Source organism: Copadichromis virginalis, linkage group LG6, assembly GCF_057382275.1.
Source record: "Copadichromis virginalis isolate Kocher_CV1m ecotype Utaka linkage group LG6, C_Virginalis_male_GT1.1, whole genome shotgun sequence".
Lineage (NCBI taxonomy): Eukaryota > Metazoa > Chordata > Actinopteri > Cichliformes > Cichlidae > Copadichromis > Copadichromis virginalis.
In genome coordinates, this window is record NC_140623.1 from 43,174,174 (window position 1) to 43,188,378 (window position 14,205).

Here is a 14,205-nt window from a genome sequence, read left to right on the forward strand (position 1 = left end):
AAGTGATGGAGACGGCACAGCATAAGAGCTGATCCTTATCAATAATGGATGAGCCTTTAATCTGGAAGTACCATCGCGCATGCAAAAGGAACCTCCAGGGAGCAGCTGAATATGTTTACTGTAATTCAGACGGCATTCATTTAAAGTGAGCTGCTCAATAACTGGCACGCACGCACACACGCACGCACACACGCACGCACGCACACACGCACACACTCTATTTGACTCTGAAGCTCGTCTCTGATCGACGCGTCCTGCAGCTGGCAGTCTCACCCAGAACTCGGTGAGACTGCCAGCTGGTGGAGATTCAGCCAATCAGAAACACTCCCTGCTGATTATACTGACCTGTTACTCATGCATCATGACACGGGTTGCACATTTAACCGCAACCCGAAAAAGTTGGCAGAATGTGTGAAAAGCATAAATATAGGATGTAATGATTTGAACATTCCATCAGTGGGAATTAAAGAAGCAACAAAAGTAAGAGTTACTAAAAACAAAACAGCTGGAGGAACATTTTATCATTTTGGCCGTAATCATAAACAGTTATCAGGTATAAAAAGAGGCGGAGCTTCTCAGGAGTTCAGAAAGCCTGACACTCGTGTCTCAGAGACACGAGTGGCTGCAGCCACATGGCAACAGCCTCCATGTACCACAAAATCCAAAGTTTTACACGCAGGGAGCTGAGGGAAGAAGAAATCCCGCATACATGGCGTAAACCTTCCTCACAGAGGCACTGAGCTCATATTGATCCCGCCCTACTAATCAGCTGACGGATTATGGTCAGCTGCTGGAGATATCCTTCTGTACCTGGCAGCGTTGGAGCAGAGTGTGCACGGCATGTCTGTATTTCTGCCCAGTAAACAGCCATACGGTGAAATGCTGCAGATGTTTCTTATGGAGGCAGCAGCTCCCACAAACCCCACAGGATTCAACATCTGCACTCATCTGGACATCCTAACGACGTGTCACCCGCTCTCACCCACCACGGTGCTAAAAAGCGTCCTGGTGAGGATCGGTTCGAAGCGCTGACAGAATTATTTATAACTAGCTCTCTGATTATGCAACAACACGGCTCCGTGAAGCCGACACGAAGAGACAGAGAGAAGAGGCCTTTCGCATCTGGCCGCACTGAGCGGCTGGGAGACCTCGACTTATCCCTCTCATTACGTAACGCCCGTCTCCGTCAGCACGGCAGGAGAGACACTCGCAGCAAAACGAGAAAATAACGTTGATGACAAACTGTCGGTAATCTGTCATCCCGGTGTGTGGGCTGTGAAAAACAACGAGGACTTCAAAATCATCAGCTGACTTGTGATTTTAAAAGTTGGCAGCACAAAGTAATTATATTTACCTACAAACGCTGCGGGACACGAGAATAAGGCAGCAACAATTCAAGACAGGAGGAACAATTATACTGTAAGTCGTTTTAAATAACGATGGGCCAATTCTGTTTGCTTTGATTCAATTCAGTTTTATTTACACAGCATCAAATCACAACAACAGTCGCCTCAAGGAGCTTTATACTGTAAGGTCGACCCTACAATAACACATACAGAGAAAAACCCAACAATCATATGACCCCCTATGAACAAACACTTTGGCGACAGTGGGAAGGAAAAACTCCCTTTTAACAGGAAGAAACCTCCAGCAGAACCAGGCTCAGGGAGGGGCGGGGCCACGCTACTTAAAACTACTCAGAGTAGAATTATTTCTTTATCACTTCCTGTCCTGTAAATGTTGGATCGTTATCTCACTATATTAGTGAACCTACAGGTAAGGGTTTGTAGGTAAATTTAATTACATCATAATGTCAGCTAAAACCCAGTGACACCACTATGCTTTAAGAACTTTTCATAAAGCATATTTAAAATGTGCCCAACACAGTGAACCTGACAACAATCTGCTGCGAGCGCCTTAAATCTAGCTGAGCATGAGTGTGACACAGTCATTGATGTTTTAGTCAAATAAAAAAAATCATGTTTTGATAAAGTCTGCAGTTCCTCTGGTGTCCACATGAGGCGCCCGTCAATCCCACATTTACAGCCTTTCTTTTCTGTGATCACTTCATCCCACCGGTATTACTGTCGGGTCTCCACGTTACCATATAAAGCGCCCTGAGGCCGCTGCTGAATAAAGTTCATTTTTTAACAGCACTCCACGTTATATTTGCTCCCTTCGCTGCCTCTTCAGGTGGTCTCACACCCAGAGGGTTGCATAAAAACAGGAAGTAAAAACGGGTGTCAGAGAAACACAGCGACGCTGAGCATGGCGAACAAAACCGACTCATCCAACAAAGACGACAGGAACCATCAGAGAGGAAGAGAAAGGACGAGCGTGTCCAGAACAGTGATTTCCAACATAAAGACGAGCAGAGGGAGCGGAAGAAATGAAGGCAGAGTGCTTTGGTTTGAAAAAGAAGGACAAAGAGTGCAGGGACTGCGGCATTCACAGAGACGCCACTCAGATCGACCCTTTAAACTCACCGCGTCTCTGACCTGAGCCAACCCGAGCTCGAAGCTCGTCAGACTCTTTGTTATCATGTTGCTGAAACCAGTCGAGGGTTTAGAAATGATTTAGTGCCGTGTAGCTGCTGCTGATGTCAGGCAGGTCCCACAAACACCAGAACTCACTCCTGTGGGCGTCTCCTGCACTTCAGCAGAGACGCAGCCGACGCCCGAGCAGAACAACGCCCATCCTGCACGCACGACTTCCTTCATGCTGAGGAACAAACAAACTGGGCCCGATGTTCAGCCTGAAATATGAATGCAGGTCTGTCTTCTGCTTCACCTGCACGTGACATAATTATGGCGTCTGCCGGTGGCCTGTCCTTTTAGCACTTCTGCGTACAGCTGGTTCTTCAGTTCTGCCAGCACTGCTCTTCAGATTCTGAGTATCTGATCGCCCTGTCATTCACCACAGCTGCAGGCTATTTCTGACCCGCCCACTGCAGCGCGAACAGCTGGATCGGCTCCTCTGGAGGGCTGGCCTCTGAACACTGACGTTGATAAGCACCACTACAGTATTCATGCAAAATTAGAGCTCATCCTCCAATAATCACGAACCTGCCGGTGCTCGAGGGGCGTGTTTGTGTGTTACAGCCGCCATCGTACACCTTCCTCAAACTTGCCAGCCACGCTGCCTCTTTCTAGTAGCAATACCAGCAAAGCCACATCTGGTTGGTTAATATTTTAAACCGTGTGGCGCTCTACTCCAGAGGTGCATTACTAAGCATCCTGATAACCGCCGAGCGTGATGTAAACCCTCTGAGCTCTACGTTATCTGGCTGAGGCAGTTCAAAAAAGCGCCCCTCGACAGCCAAACCCATCTGTTCTCTGATTGGATTGTTACATTTGTGATTGACATGACATTGGCCAATCAGATGAAGGGAAGAAAAATAGGGTCAAAATCCGTACTTGTAACTTGCAGGGTTTTTTTTCCACACACAAATCTTTTTTACAAGTCCAAAATATTTATGACCACATTTTGAGCCCATACTTCTCGTAACTCGGGCCTCGCAGCCACAGAGCCGGTCTGATGTGATTGTGAACCGAGGCGTCTGCAGACACTTGACCCCGCTGTGAGGTGAAAACGGTTCCCGCCTACGCTCCTCTCTTCGTGTCTCTCGTGTTAATTTGAAGCCTCTCTGGTCCGTTTGCCGCTGTAGAACTTGTTCATACTAATTAGCTGCTAGATGAACACGTATGTTCTGCAGCTCCCCCTGGGGTCTTTTCTGGCATTACAGCCGAGGACAGCCCGGTGCCGTGACAGGGACGGGGTCGACTGCTGCCCTCGGCCAAATGTTCACTTAGCGTAGAGACCGCCCCCTCCCGCCGCCCGCCCCCACGTACACACAACCAGCCGCAGCACCACTTAACTGCGACATGCTTCCTTCAGCAGTAACAAGTGTTGTTTCACTCGTATTTGTCATGCAGGCCACGGACACACACACTTATCGCTGTTATACCCCACACTCGGGGTTGTGACTCCGGTTATTCCCCCAGTTTCACTCACTCGTAGCTGGGTCATGACCCACAGGTCAGCGGTTCAATCCCCGGTTCCTCTAGTCCACGCAGCATCTTCGGAGAACCCATAATTTCACCCAATGCATCATGAGCGTGGGGGTGGGCTAGGTCAAAGGTCACTGAAACTGTTTGATATTGATTCTCTGACATTGCCAATAATCCCGTGTGCACTGAGCAGTCTTCTGCGATGAGGCGAGAGCTGAGCTCGTCCACAGACTGTGGGTAACAGCAAGGCAGGGCACAGGAAACGAGCTTCTCTGCACAAAGCCGAACAATCCCTCCTGCACACACTCAGCTGCCACTGCAACTTTTGGAGCCATCCTAAAACTTCAAGGAGCTTTTGCATCATCTCTAAGGTGCCTGTGCCTCTTTCTGACATGCAAATGTGTGCTTCACGTCTGAATGTGCATCCTGATGCTGTGTATTAATATTTACTGCGTTTGCATTGAGCATAAAATGGGATGGAAATGATGGTTTTTAGCCACAGCCACAAAATAAGTGTTCAAATGGTTTACTCACCATCAGTGAGCGTTAACCGGCACAAAGCTACGCTGACACAATGGACCAACATCGACCGCTGGCATCTGGAAATGTCACATTGTTTAGCAACAGGCTGTGATTGGTCACCAAGGACGACATATGACGTGGGCACGTTTGAGGAAACTCGGTGGAAAGGAGGAAGCCATTAGGTCTTTGTGTAGATAGACTGGGGGCGTGTGCAGGGCACCGGCCTCGGCAGAGGATGTGCTCCTTCGTGTTTTTCATTAATGTAATCATGACAGCTGCTCTCTGATTAACAGGAAACACACATTAAAAGCTGGGAGCAGCATTTTCTTTAGCACGTCTGCAGGTGAAATATGTTTCATCGTGTTTGGTGCCATCTGCACTCAGATGATCTCATTCTGCATCTGTGTATATTTGCATCTTTGTAGCTGGACTGTTGAATTATGAACTCCCAGGAGCTGCGAAATGGGAGATAAACACCGACTTCATGAAGTAGCTCTGCAGCAATTCCCTCGTGCTAATGCAAGAGATAACCCGACGTGGAGCCTCAGGAACGGTTTCTGGAGTGTCGACTATTTTCCTGTGACATCCTCCTTGGGCTGACATAAACCATCGTGACATGTTTCTGTATGTACACTTAGAGCAGCCTTTGAAGCAAGTATAAAGTACATATTAAGAAGCATGTTTAAGGGAGAAAAGCAAATAAATAAACTTGACATTTCCACGGGGTATGATGATGGACGAAATCTGAAGCAGGAACTTGGGAATCATTCAGGACATTCATCGTGTCCTGTAGCTCAGCTAATGAAAACATGAAATTCGGCCAAGCTCCCCTTTAAGGTCTTCTCCTCGTGCAGCTTTGCACCAATTCTGCATTTCAGAAGCTGCCTGAAGAGTTGATCACACGTTAGCGATGTCCTATCTGAACCCTGAGGCCGTTTTCTTAAACTGGACAGAGAAGCTCACGGAGAAGCTCATGGAGAAGCTCACGGAGAAGTGCTGCGATGCATTACAGTAGTAAATATTCTGCTTCATCGGCTTGTTGACTTCAGTGGGACCAAAATGAACTTTGTATCCATTAAAACGTCAGACTAGTTACCGTCACCACAAACTCAGCAGAGAGCGCACACGGACGAACTCACTCGTCACCCGTGTTTGAACGTCAGCGCTGAACTGTATCACCATCATCATCACCGTCATCATCATCATCATTTAGATTAGTTTAGCATCTTTCAAGAGGGCCAACTACGATTTATGAACAACAAGGTCCGAAGGTTTTGTGGAAGAGGTGAGTTTTGAGTCCAGCGATGAGGCGTTGTGGAGTTCCAGTGGGTGGGGGCCGTCCCACCGAAGGCTCTGTGGATGGGACAGGAAGCAGACCCATGGCAGAGGACTGTGTGTACAGGTGCAGCAGGTCAGACAGGTGCTGAGGGCCGGGTCGCTGACAGATTTACAAGCGAGCAGAAGGGTCGTATATGTGATGTGGTGACTTGACCACAAGTTGAAGGACGTTGTGAGGAACGTGTCAAAGGCTGAAGGACAAGGATGTGGCCAGAGTGAGCAGTGATGAGAAGATCGTTGGATGGGTGGACACGGCTCTTTCCTGAGGGGAGGGGGGTTGGAGACCGGCCGGCTTCTTGAGGACGGAGTCACTGAGCCGGTTTGAAGCTGGGGGGTACCTGGTGTATCCACTCACCTGACAGTTTCTGGGGTTTTTGGTGACACCAACACGATCTTCACTCACTATCAAACCCACTCCTTCCTGCAGAGTTTATCCTGTCACTCCAAATGACACTGAAGCTGAGCTGAAGCAACAAACTGGAAGAAGTTCAGAGGAGTCGGGGAAGGTTTAAAAACACGCCTCATGACACTAAAAATATAATGCACCTAAAATGTTCCAGAACATAATTTCTTCACATCAGTGTTTTTACAGTTCAGTTAATAATGTGAGCGGCGCCCTGCCGTGGACGCCCTGCCGTGGACGCCCTGCGGGCTGCAGTTTGTTAGCTAACTCGGTGGGTTTTTACAAGCTCGACTTCCCCGGTGCGAGATGACACGGCCCATTTCCATCATATTTGGGCCTCGCTAATGTAAAGCAGCGACGCGTCATCCGTGTTTATATACGGGCTGTGAGTCAGAGGAACAGCGACACACTGTCACTGTCACAATAACACAGAACAGCTGTTTTAATGTCATTCCTCCCGACAGCTGGACTGAAATTACATGATGGCTTCCTGTGTTCGTATTAGCGTTCAGGCCACCGTGACCTCCGTCCTTTTCATCCACCCATGCAAAGTTATCAGATCTCTGTGCGTCCCGGGGAAAAGATGGACCTTTCTTTTCCAGTATCTGCATGAAACACTCGGAGTGCAGAAAAAGTCATCGTGACAAAGCACGGAGGCTTGTAACGAGCACGGAGACAGCAGCAAGTACTGAAACATTAAAGAGTCTGCAGGAGTCTACATGTTTACTGCATTATGCAGGGAAATTATGGAAATTAAGGAAAAAGCTACTCAATTCCCTGAAACAGCTTTTATAGTAGTGGACATGTCAGCATAAAGTGCTCCCCTTGGTCGCCCACAGAGATGGTGAAGCTCTAATATTTCAGCCTCTGCGATATCAGGCGGGGAGGGAAAAAGACAAAGCAGACCTTTGGGTATTAAGCAGGAGCGACGGCCCATCCAGCGCTGTTGAGAGACGGACCGTAAGCCTGTTAAACTTTGTCTCTGAATCCATCCGTGACCCTGTAAGAAGATTTACCGCAGCTTTGATCTCCTGTGTTCAGCCTTTTGTTCAGCTCGCTCAAACTTTTGGGAAACCGCCATTGTTTTCATTCCAGAGCTGATAATAAAAAATGCAGAGAAGAGTATCTCCATCTAAAAGTTGGCTCATTAATAAAGGATGTGAGGCTGCGGGAGGAGGAAGAGTCGACGCGACAGAACAGGAAATCGCTTTAGTATCAGTCGGCCTCAGCCTGACTTCACAGGAACTATTTGTGGTTTCAAAGACAAAATCTCACGAGCCTCAAGTTTCACATCGCGGAAGGCAGATCCACTGTAAATCCACAGGATCCACCAGAACCAGGAGCTACAGTTACACCAATATCAGTCATGTGATATCCATTATCCAGTCACGTGTTCACACCACGCTGCAATCGTGCCAGAGAGCTCCAGGCCTCCGTTAGCACGCTAAAGGTTAAAGTTAAAGCTGGTTTGGAAGGGCTGCAGGAGAAAGCCTCTCCTCTCTGGGAAGAACACGGCAGCACGGCTGACGTTTGCAGATGTTCGTCCTGGACCGCCGAGCTGCTGCGACGGTCCGGTCCAGACCTCAGTGTGTGACCCTCAGACAGCCGTGCATCAACCTCAGTGAACTGAAGCAACGCTGTGAAGACGCGTGCGTGAAAATCTGTGTCCACGTGAGAAACGGAGGATGAAACCGTTACTTTAGGTTATTGCTGCTACAGGAGCAACGAGCTGCTGAACGAGCGGAGAGCGTCGAAGCGTCAGCCACAGCTGAGTCGTGGCTCATTCCCAAAGCTGTGTGAGCTCAGGCCCAGTTTGCACACATTAGTCCAGTACAGGCTAACCGACCCCATGATTCAATCTTAGACTGAAGATTAAAGCTTCGACATCCTCCTCTTCCTCTTTCTGTAACCACTGCCCCGCTCAGCAGCCCGGGTATTCTGATATTTCTTCAAGTTAAAACTGCTTTGAGTTTTTGACACGTCTCTTTAAATGTTTCACAATAAAAGCCTTATTAAGAAAAATATGTGAAACACAGAGAAGCTTTTAATGTGAAACAACCACAGGAAACACTGAGTTTGTATAAACAGGGTAATTTAAATAACACGACCAAAGGAAAAGAGGCTGAAAGGAGGCACCGTGCCAGCTTTTACGCACTTTTAAGGTGGAATGGCGACTCTTGACACCTTAAATGTGGCTCTAACCTTCAGTTTGCATTTACTCGATTGCACGCAGAACAAACTGAATGTGAATATTTTATTTCCTGTCTGAGGGTTTTGCACCGAGATCATGTGACACTTCAGAAACTGATCCCAGTTTTCCAGACTCGTCGATCTTCAGGCTCAGCAGGTTTGAACAAAAGCGTGACTCCTTACATCGAGAGAGACGGAGGATTAACGCTGTAAACTTACAAGAAATCAATAAAAATGAAGAATCGCCATTGAAGACTCACAGTCTTAAATATGTGAGGGTTACGTGCCGGCCTACAGCAAGCTTGGACATGATCCAGGATCAGTACTTCGCTCTTTAAATAAGTGAAAGGCAAATAAACTGTGAGCTCCTCGTGTGCAGCCACACTGCTGTCACTGCTGAAAGCTGAACGTGAGCTCGTTCCCTGAGCTCAATCATCGAGGCTGCTGGCGGTCAGCAAGCCATCAGAGCACTGACGGCTCAAGCTTCTCAAACCTCCTCTGACTTTGTTTCCTCGGACAGACCTCGCTGTCTGTGTGAGCGACGTTTCATTCAGCAGCGCTTCCTGCAGAGCGAGGATGGCCTGCGAGCGCGTGCTGTCAGCGGATTGGCTGGAAACTAACTGGGACTGAATGATGAGAGAGTTTAATGAGTCACGCCGGAGCTGAAGGACTGACCCAGTTGGTGAGACTCTGAGGGGCAGCCTCAGAGTTATGCCAGGTCACGATCCGTCACATTACTGTTTGGTGATATTGATCACTGTGCCTAATTATCCAAACAGGAAGTGAACAAGCTGTAAAGCAGACTCAAACCGCGTCCTATAAAAGGAGTCAGTTGTCCCACGGCTGTCCCTCGAGTGCACGCTCTGATCCCTGCATGTGTGACTCAGAGATGTGGTCACATGATCGTGGACTCAGCCAGCGATGAGCACGTTTACACATGTTCACACCACAGGACGGTAAAGAGGCCATCGTACCGACCGTACAGATACAGACACGCAGATACGAAGTCCACGGCAGCCTTGAGCAGCCTGCCATCGCTCCCTTGCAGATTAAAACAGCTGTGAGATTTTCTGGACAGAATTTTAGGCGCAGTGAAGGGGCGGAGCGAGTCAGTTGTTGGCGTGATCACAGTTTGCAGCTCTGCGTGTGAAGCAGCTGCGATGAGGATCAGCACCACCCAGTCTGAGGACTTCAAGTGTTTGGGGTTCACCATCTGGGGCGATCGTGGCTCAAGAGTTGGGCGTTCGCCTTGTAATCAGAAGGTTGTCGGTTCGAGCCCCGGCTTGGACAGTTGTTGGCCGTTGTGTCCTTGGGAAAGACACTTCACCCGTTGCCTACTGGTGGTGGTCAGAGGGCCCGGTGGCGCCAGTGTCCGGCAGCCTCGCCTCTGTCAGTGCGCCCCAGGGTGGCTGTGGCTACAATGTAGCTGCCATCACCAGTGTGTGAATGGGTGGATGACTGGGTGTGTAAAGCGCTATATAAATACAGGCCATTTACCATCTCTGCTGACTGACCACATCAATGAAATCTGATACAAGCGACATGTTTTCACTCTCGGAGCGTCGTCAGGGCTCAGAGAGGAGCTGAGGCGTCCTGGTGCCTCCACAGCAGACCCACAACAGGATCGGGTTACTACTAATTAGGGATGGGTATCGTTTATCCGATACCGGTGCCAAATCGGTACTTTTGAAACGGTGCCGGTGCTCAAACGGTGCTCAAACCGGTGCTTAAAGAATGGAGAACACAAAATTGGTCCAAAAACCTCTCATGTTCAGCTGTTTTTTGTAAAAAGATAACAATGTTAGCCTTTTCTGCAGCTATGGGGCATATATGGTATCACTCTTGGCTGGAAGCAGTGCTTAAACAATGGAAAAAACACAAACTTTGTCCAAAAACCTCTCATGTTTAACTGTTTTCCACTTTTTCTTTGGTCATTTTAGCCTTTTTGGCCAGGGTGAAGGGAGTATCTGCCATCAAACAAGAAGACAGCCGCATGTAGCTATGATGATGTTTGCTAGTTCACCTTACATGCATTAATGTAATAACGTGGTTAGCCTACTCAACGTAAATTACACACGAACAACATGAAGCTACTCACGCAGAGAAGAACGGCTGCTGCTGCCATCATCATCATTTCTGCTACACTGGCAGGGCTAGGGGCCAGGACTCTCCTCTTCTTGTTTTTGGGGGATGTTGCACAGGGGCGGAGCGTGGGGGTGGCTTACGGGGCTTAAGCCCGGGTTGTTTTGTCAGAAGCCCGGGGTATTTTGGAGTGTAATTTTTTCATAGTTAGATGCCTGGCTGACAACTGTATAAAACAAAAAGTACACACAATATTCGAAGCACATAGTGCACACTGTGGGAATTTACGACTGTGCGTGAATCCCCCCCTGATATTGGTATGATCCGAGCTCAGGCACTAAGCGACTGAGCGAGGGGGCGGGGCAGCTGCTGCCCGTGAGTGCGCTGTTGGAGAAACGGAGCCAGCCATACTAAGGAGAGCTTAAGTTTGAGCAGGTACCAAAGCAAATCATTCGTACCGTACAAATAATGTAAATATGACGGTGCATCACGAAAGATTGATATGAAACTGATCACTTGACCAATATTATTTTACTTGCTCTTCAAGTGAATCAACAAATGGCGAAATGAAAATCCGAACAAATGCTATTTTTTTTTAGAGAGTCTTAGCTTACATGTGTTTATTTCATATTTTCAGTTCTTACCCTCCCCGACTAAATCGGTTTCAGTTATGTACTGAAATATAAGAATGGACATTAGAGGCTTCTTTCAAAGAAAAACTCAGGTAAATGTTATTTTATATATTATGCTTTGTATGTTGTTCAGTATATTTCTATGCAAAACAAGAGGGATTTCAGTACACAGCAGGATATTCACATTTGTAACCAGATATTTACACTTTAGGGAGAAAACATAAAACATTTTTACTGTACAACATCAATTTAGAGTAAATTTTTGTTTTAGATAAATATTGAAATATATTTTGAATTAGTTAAATGTCAGAATAAAGAGAGACAGAGCTTCTGTTTTTATCACTTTCATTAAATTTAGGAGTACATGTACACTAAGTTTATTGTTAATTAATAAGAAACTGCAGACGATTCCATTCTGAGCTGAAGAAGCTTCTGATAGGTTAGTAGAGTCCATGTGAGTAAACTGGTGGCACAGCTGTGGATGCATATAAGGCAAAACACAGAGCCTGTTTCTGTGACATGGGAACATCAAGAGATGTCAACAAAACACCAGGAACAGAACTGTGGAGCTCCATAAGTGTGGCTCAGTTTGAATACAATTTGGTGTCATTTACAATTAAGAAATACAGACAGTTTCTCTCTTTACTCTTAAAGTTAACAAATATGTTTTTATATTTATCAATCTAAAAAAAAATAAACATTTAGTCTGATTTGATGTTACAATTAAAAAAGTGTTTTTATCTGAAGAGTAAATATCTGGTTTCAACTGTATATTTGATGATTGTCAGCACAAAGAGAGAGAGAGGAACAGAGAGGGAGATGGAGAATGAGGACAGAACAGATGAACAAGAGCAGGTGAGACACACATGTTAGTCAAATGGTTGTTTACCAAAAGTATAACTGTATCATAGGTCCTCATGTATCTCATACCTAGTGTTTCTTTTTAGGTTTGTTATTTTTCAAATTCTATATTTATTAAGTTATGCAGCTTGTTTACACAACAAGGCTGAATAATTATATAAACTTTTCTGAATCTAAATAGTGGACTTTGGTAGAATTAAAAAACAAGTGTAGTGCAGGTCTATGATGATTTTTAGTGCTATCATCTAGTTCTGATTCTGGTTCTGTCTTGGTTAAGTCCTCAGTAGTCCTGATTTTGAACTGTTGTAGTCCTGTTTTAATTCTGGATCAGTTCTGGGTCTGGTTGAATTGGGGTTTAGTCCTCATGTCTTGATACAGCCCTGACTTTGTTCTGCTTTGCTGCTTAATCAAAAAACTAGTTTAAGGTGTCCTGCACATGTGATATATATTTTTCCCTATATGAAGTCATTCTTTTTTGAACAGAGCCTATTAATCTTTTAGTCATTTCTACCCCCCCCCAAAAAAAAAAAAAAAAAAAAAAAAAAAAAAAAAAATCCCACATGCATACTACTCTTTGGGCTAAGCCCCAGGTGTTTCAAATGTCTGGCTCCGCCTCTGAATGTTGCATAACAGGCACCACACCCGCAGTAGATGCGCTCGGTGTGAGGTCTCGCAGCAAGCTATCAAATACAGCGCATTTCTGGGCTTTTAAAAAAAAACGCTATGCGTCGCCAGGTGTTTCATCGGATTCTTGGTGTTACCTCCTTTGACAGTATCACAGTATCAGCTTAAAGCACTTGTTGCTGCTGAGTTTGCATATTTTGCTGTGAAGTACAGCCAGACTTTTAACCGCTTCGCCTTGGACATTTTTAATCTGTAGCTCTGCTTTAACAGAACGTATGTACCTGGCCCCGCCTACTATCCTCGGAAACGTAAAATGATTGGCTAGAATCTAAAGTGTATCACAGCTCAGGAAAAAAAAGCACCGAAATAAAGCACCGAAATGTGCGCTGCTTTTCGGTCTGGTTACTACCGTTTATGTCAGAACCGGTGCCATCATGGCACCGGACACCGGTACCCATCCCTACTACTAATAATTAACGACTTTACCTGCACAGGTAAACTACTGGACTAACAGCTGCTTCAGGACAAGCATCATCACGTGCACGTGCTCAGCCACTCCAGGCTCCTCAATCAGTCAGCTGTCACGTGACACATGGGCGCGAGCGGAGGCGAGGGTCATTCTGCCCACGCAGTCACTGATAACCCTGATCCCAGCAAATTATACCGAGGAGACTTCACACAGAAAACATCAGCGATAAAAATAAAACTAAATAAATATGAAATGAAATAAAAACATTAAAATAAATGCATCAGCAGCCACGTTTCTCTCACATGAACATTTCAAACACAGTTTGAAGTTCAGCTCCATCCTGAAGCACCTGTGACTCCAACAGGAAGTCCTCAGCGTGCCTCACACAGGTAAGGGGGGCTTGGGGGGTCGTACCTGAGCAGCAGCACTACCCGCCACGCGAGCAGGCAGCCCGCCGCGGACAGCGTCCTCCTCATGCCGGTCAGAGCCTCGCGCTGCTGTCCTCGCGCCTCTGGATGCTTTCAGCACCGCGAACAGCGCTCGCGCTCCAACTGTGCTCACACGGCACGCGGGGGGAAGCTCACGCACATGCCGGAGAAACGGAGCGCGCTCCGCTGGGTCCCATCACCGCGGACAGCGCGCGCAGCTGTGCAGACCCGAACTGGGCTCGTTCTGTGCCCTCGCGAGGCACGGGGCACCAAGCCCCGCCCCCGCTCCGGATTACGTGAGTGGCAGGCAGCTCGACCAATCGTGTCTGACACCAGGAGCCCGCGAGCTGCAGCCAGAGTGGCGTCTTTACCGCTCTCATCTCCGCCTGTATGTGTCTACCCCCTCCCCCTGCTCCCCCTGCCCCTCCTGCCCTCTTGTACTCTTCCTCCTCCCCTCCTGCCCTCTTGTACTCTTCCTCCTCCCCTCCTGCCCTGCTCCTCCTCTTCTCTCCCCGCTGCCCCCCTCCTCCTCTCCTCTTCCTCCTCCTCCCCTCCTGCCCCCTCCTCCTCTTCTCTCCCTGCCCCCCCCTCTTCTCTCCCCGCTGCCCCCCTCCTCCTCTCCTCTTCCTCCTCCTCCCCTCCTGCC

At 47.5% G+C, this 14,205-nt stretch overlaps 1 protein-coding gene across 1 annotated transcript in view; it reads right to left on the minus strand.

Annotated features, from left to right (window-relative positions):
- LOC146708593 (glycine receptor subunit alpha-3-like) overlaps positions 1-13,834 on the minus strand; it is a 50,804-nt gene extending 36,970 nt beyond the window's left edge. The window contains exon 1 of the mRNA XM_085460587.1: positions 13,546-13,834. Coding sequence (XP_085316713.1) covers positions 13,546-13,607 — 62 coding nt within the window. The 5' untranslated portion in view covers positions 13,608-13,834. The remainder of the gene's footprint in view (positions 1-13,545) is intronic.
- Positions 13,835-14,205: the final 371 nt, after the last annotated feature.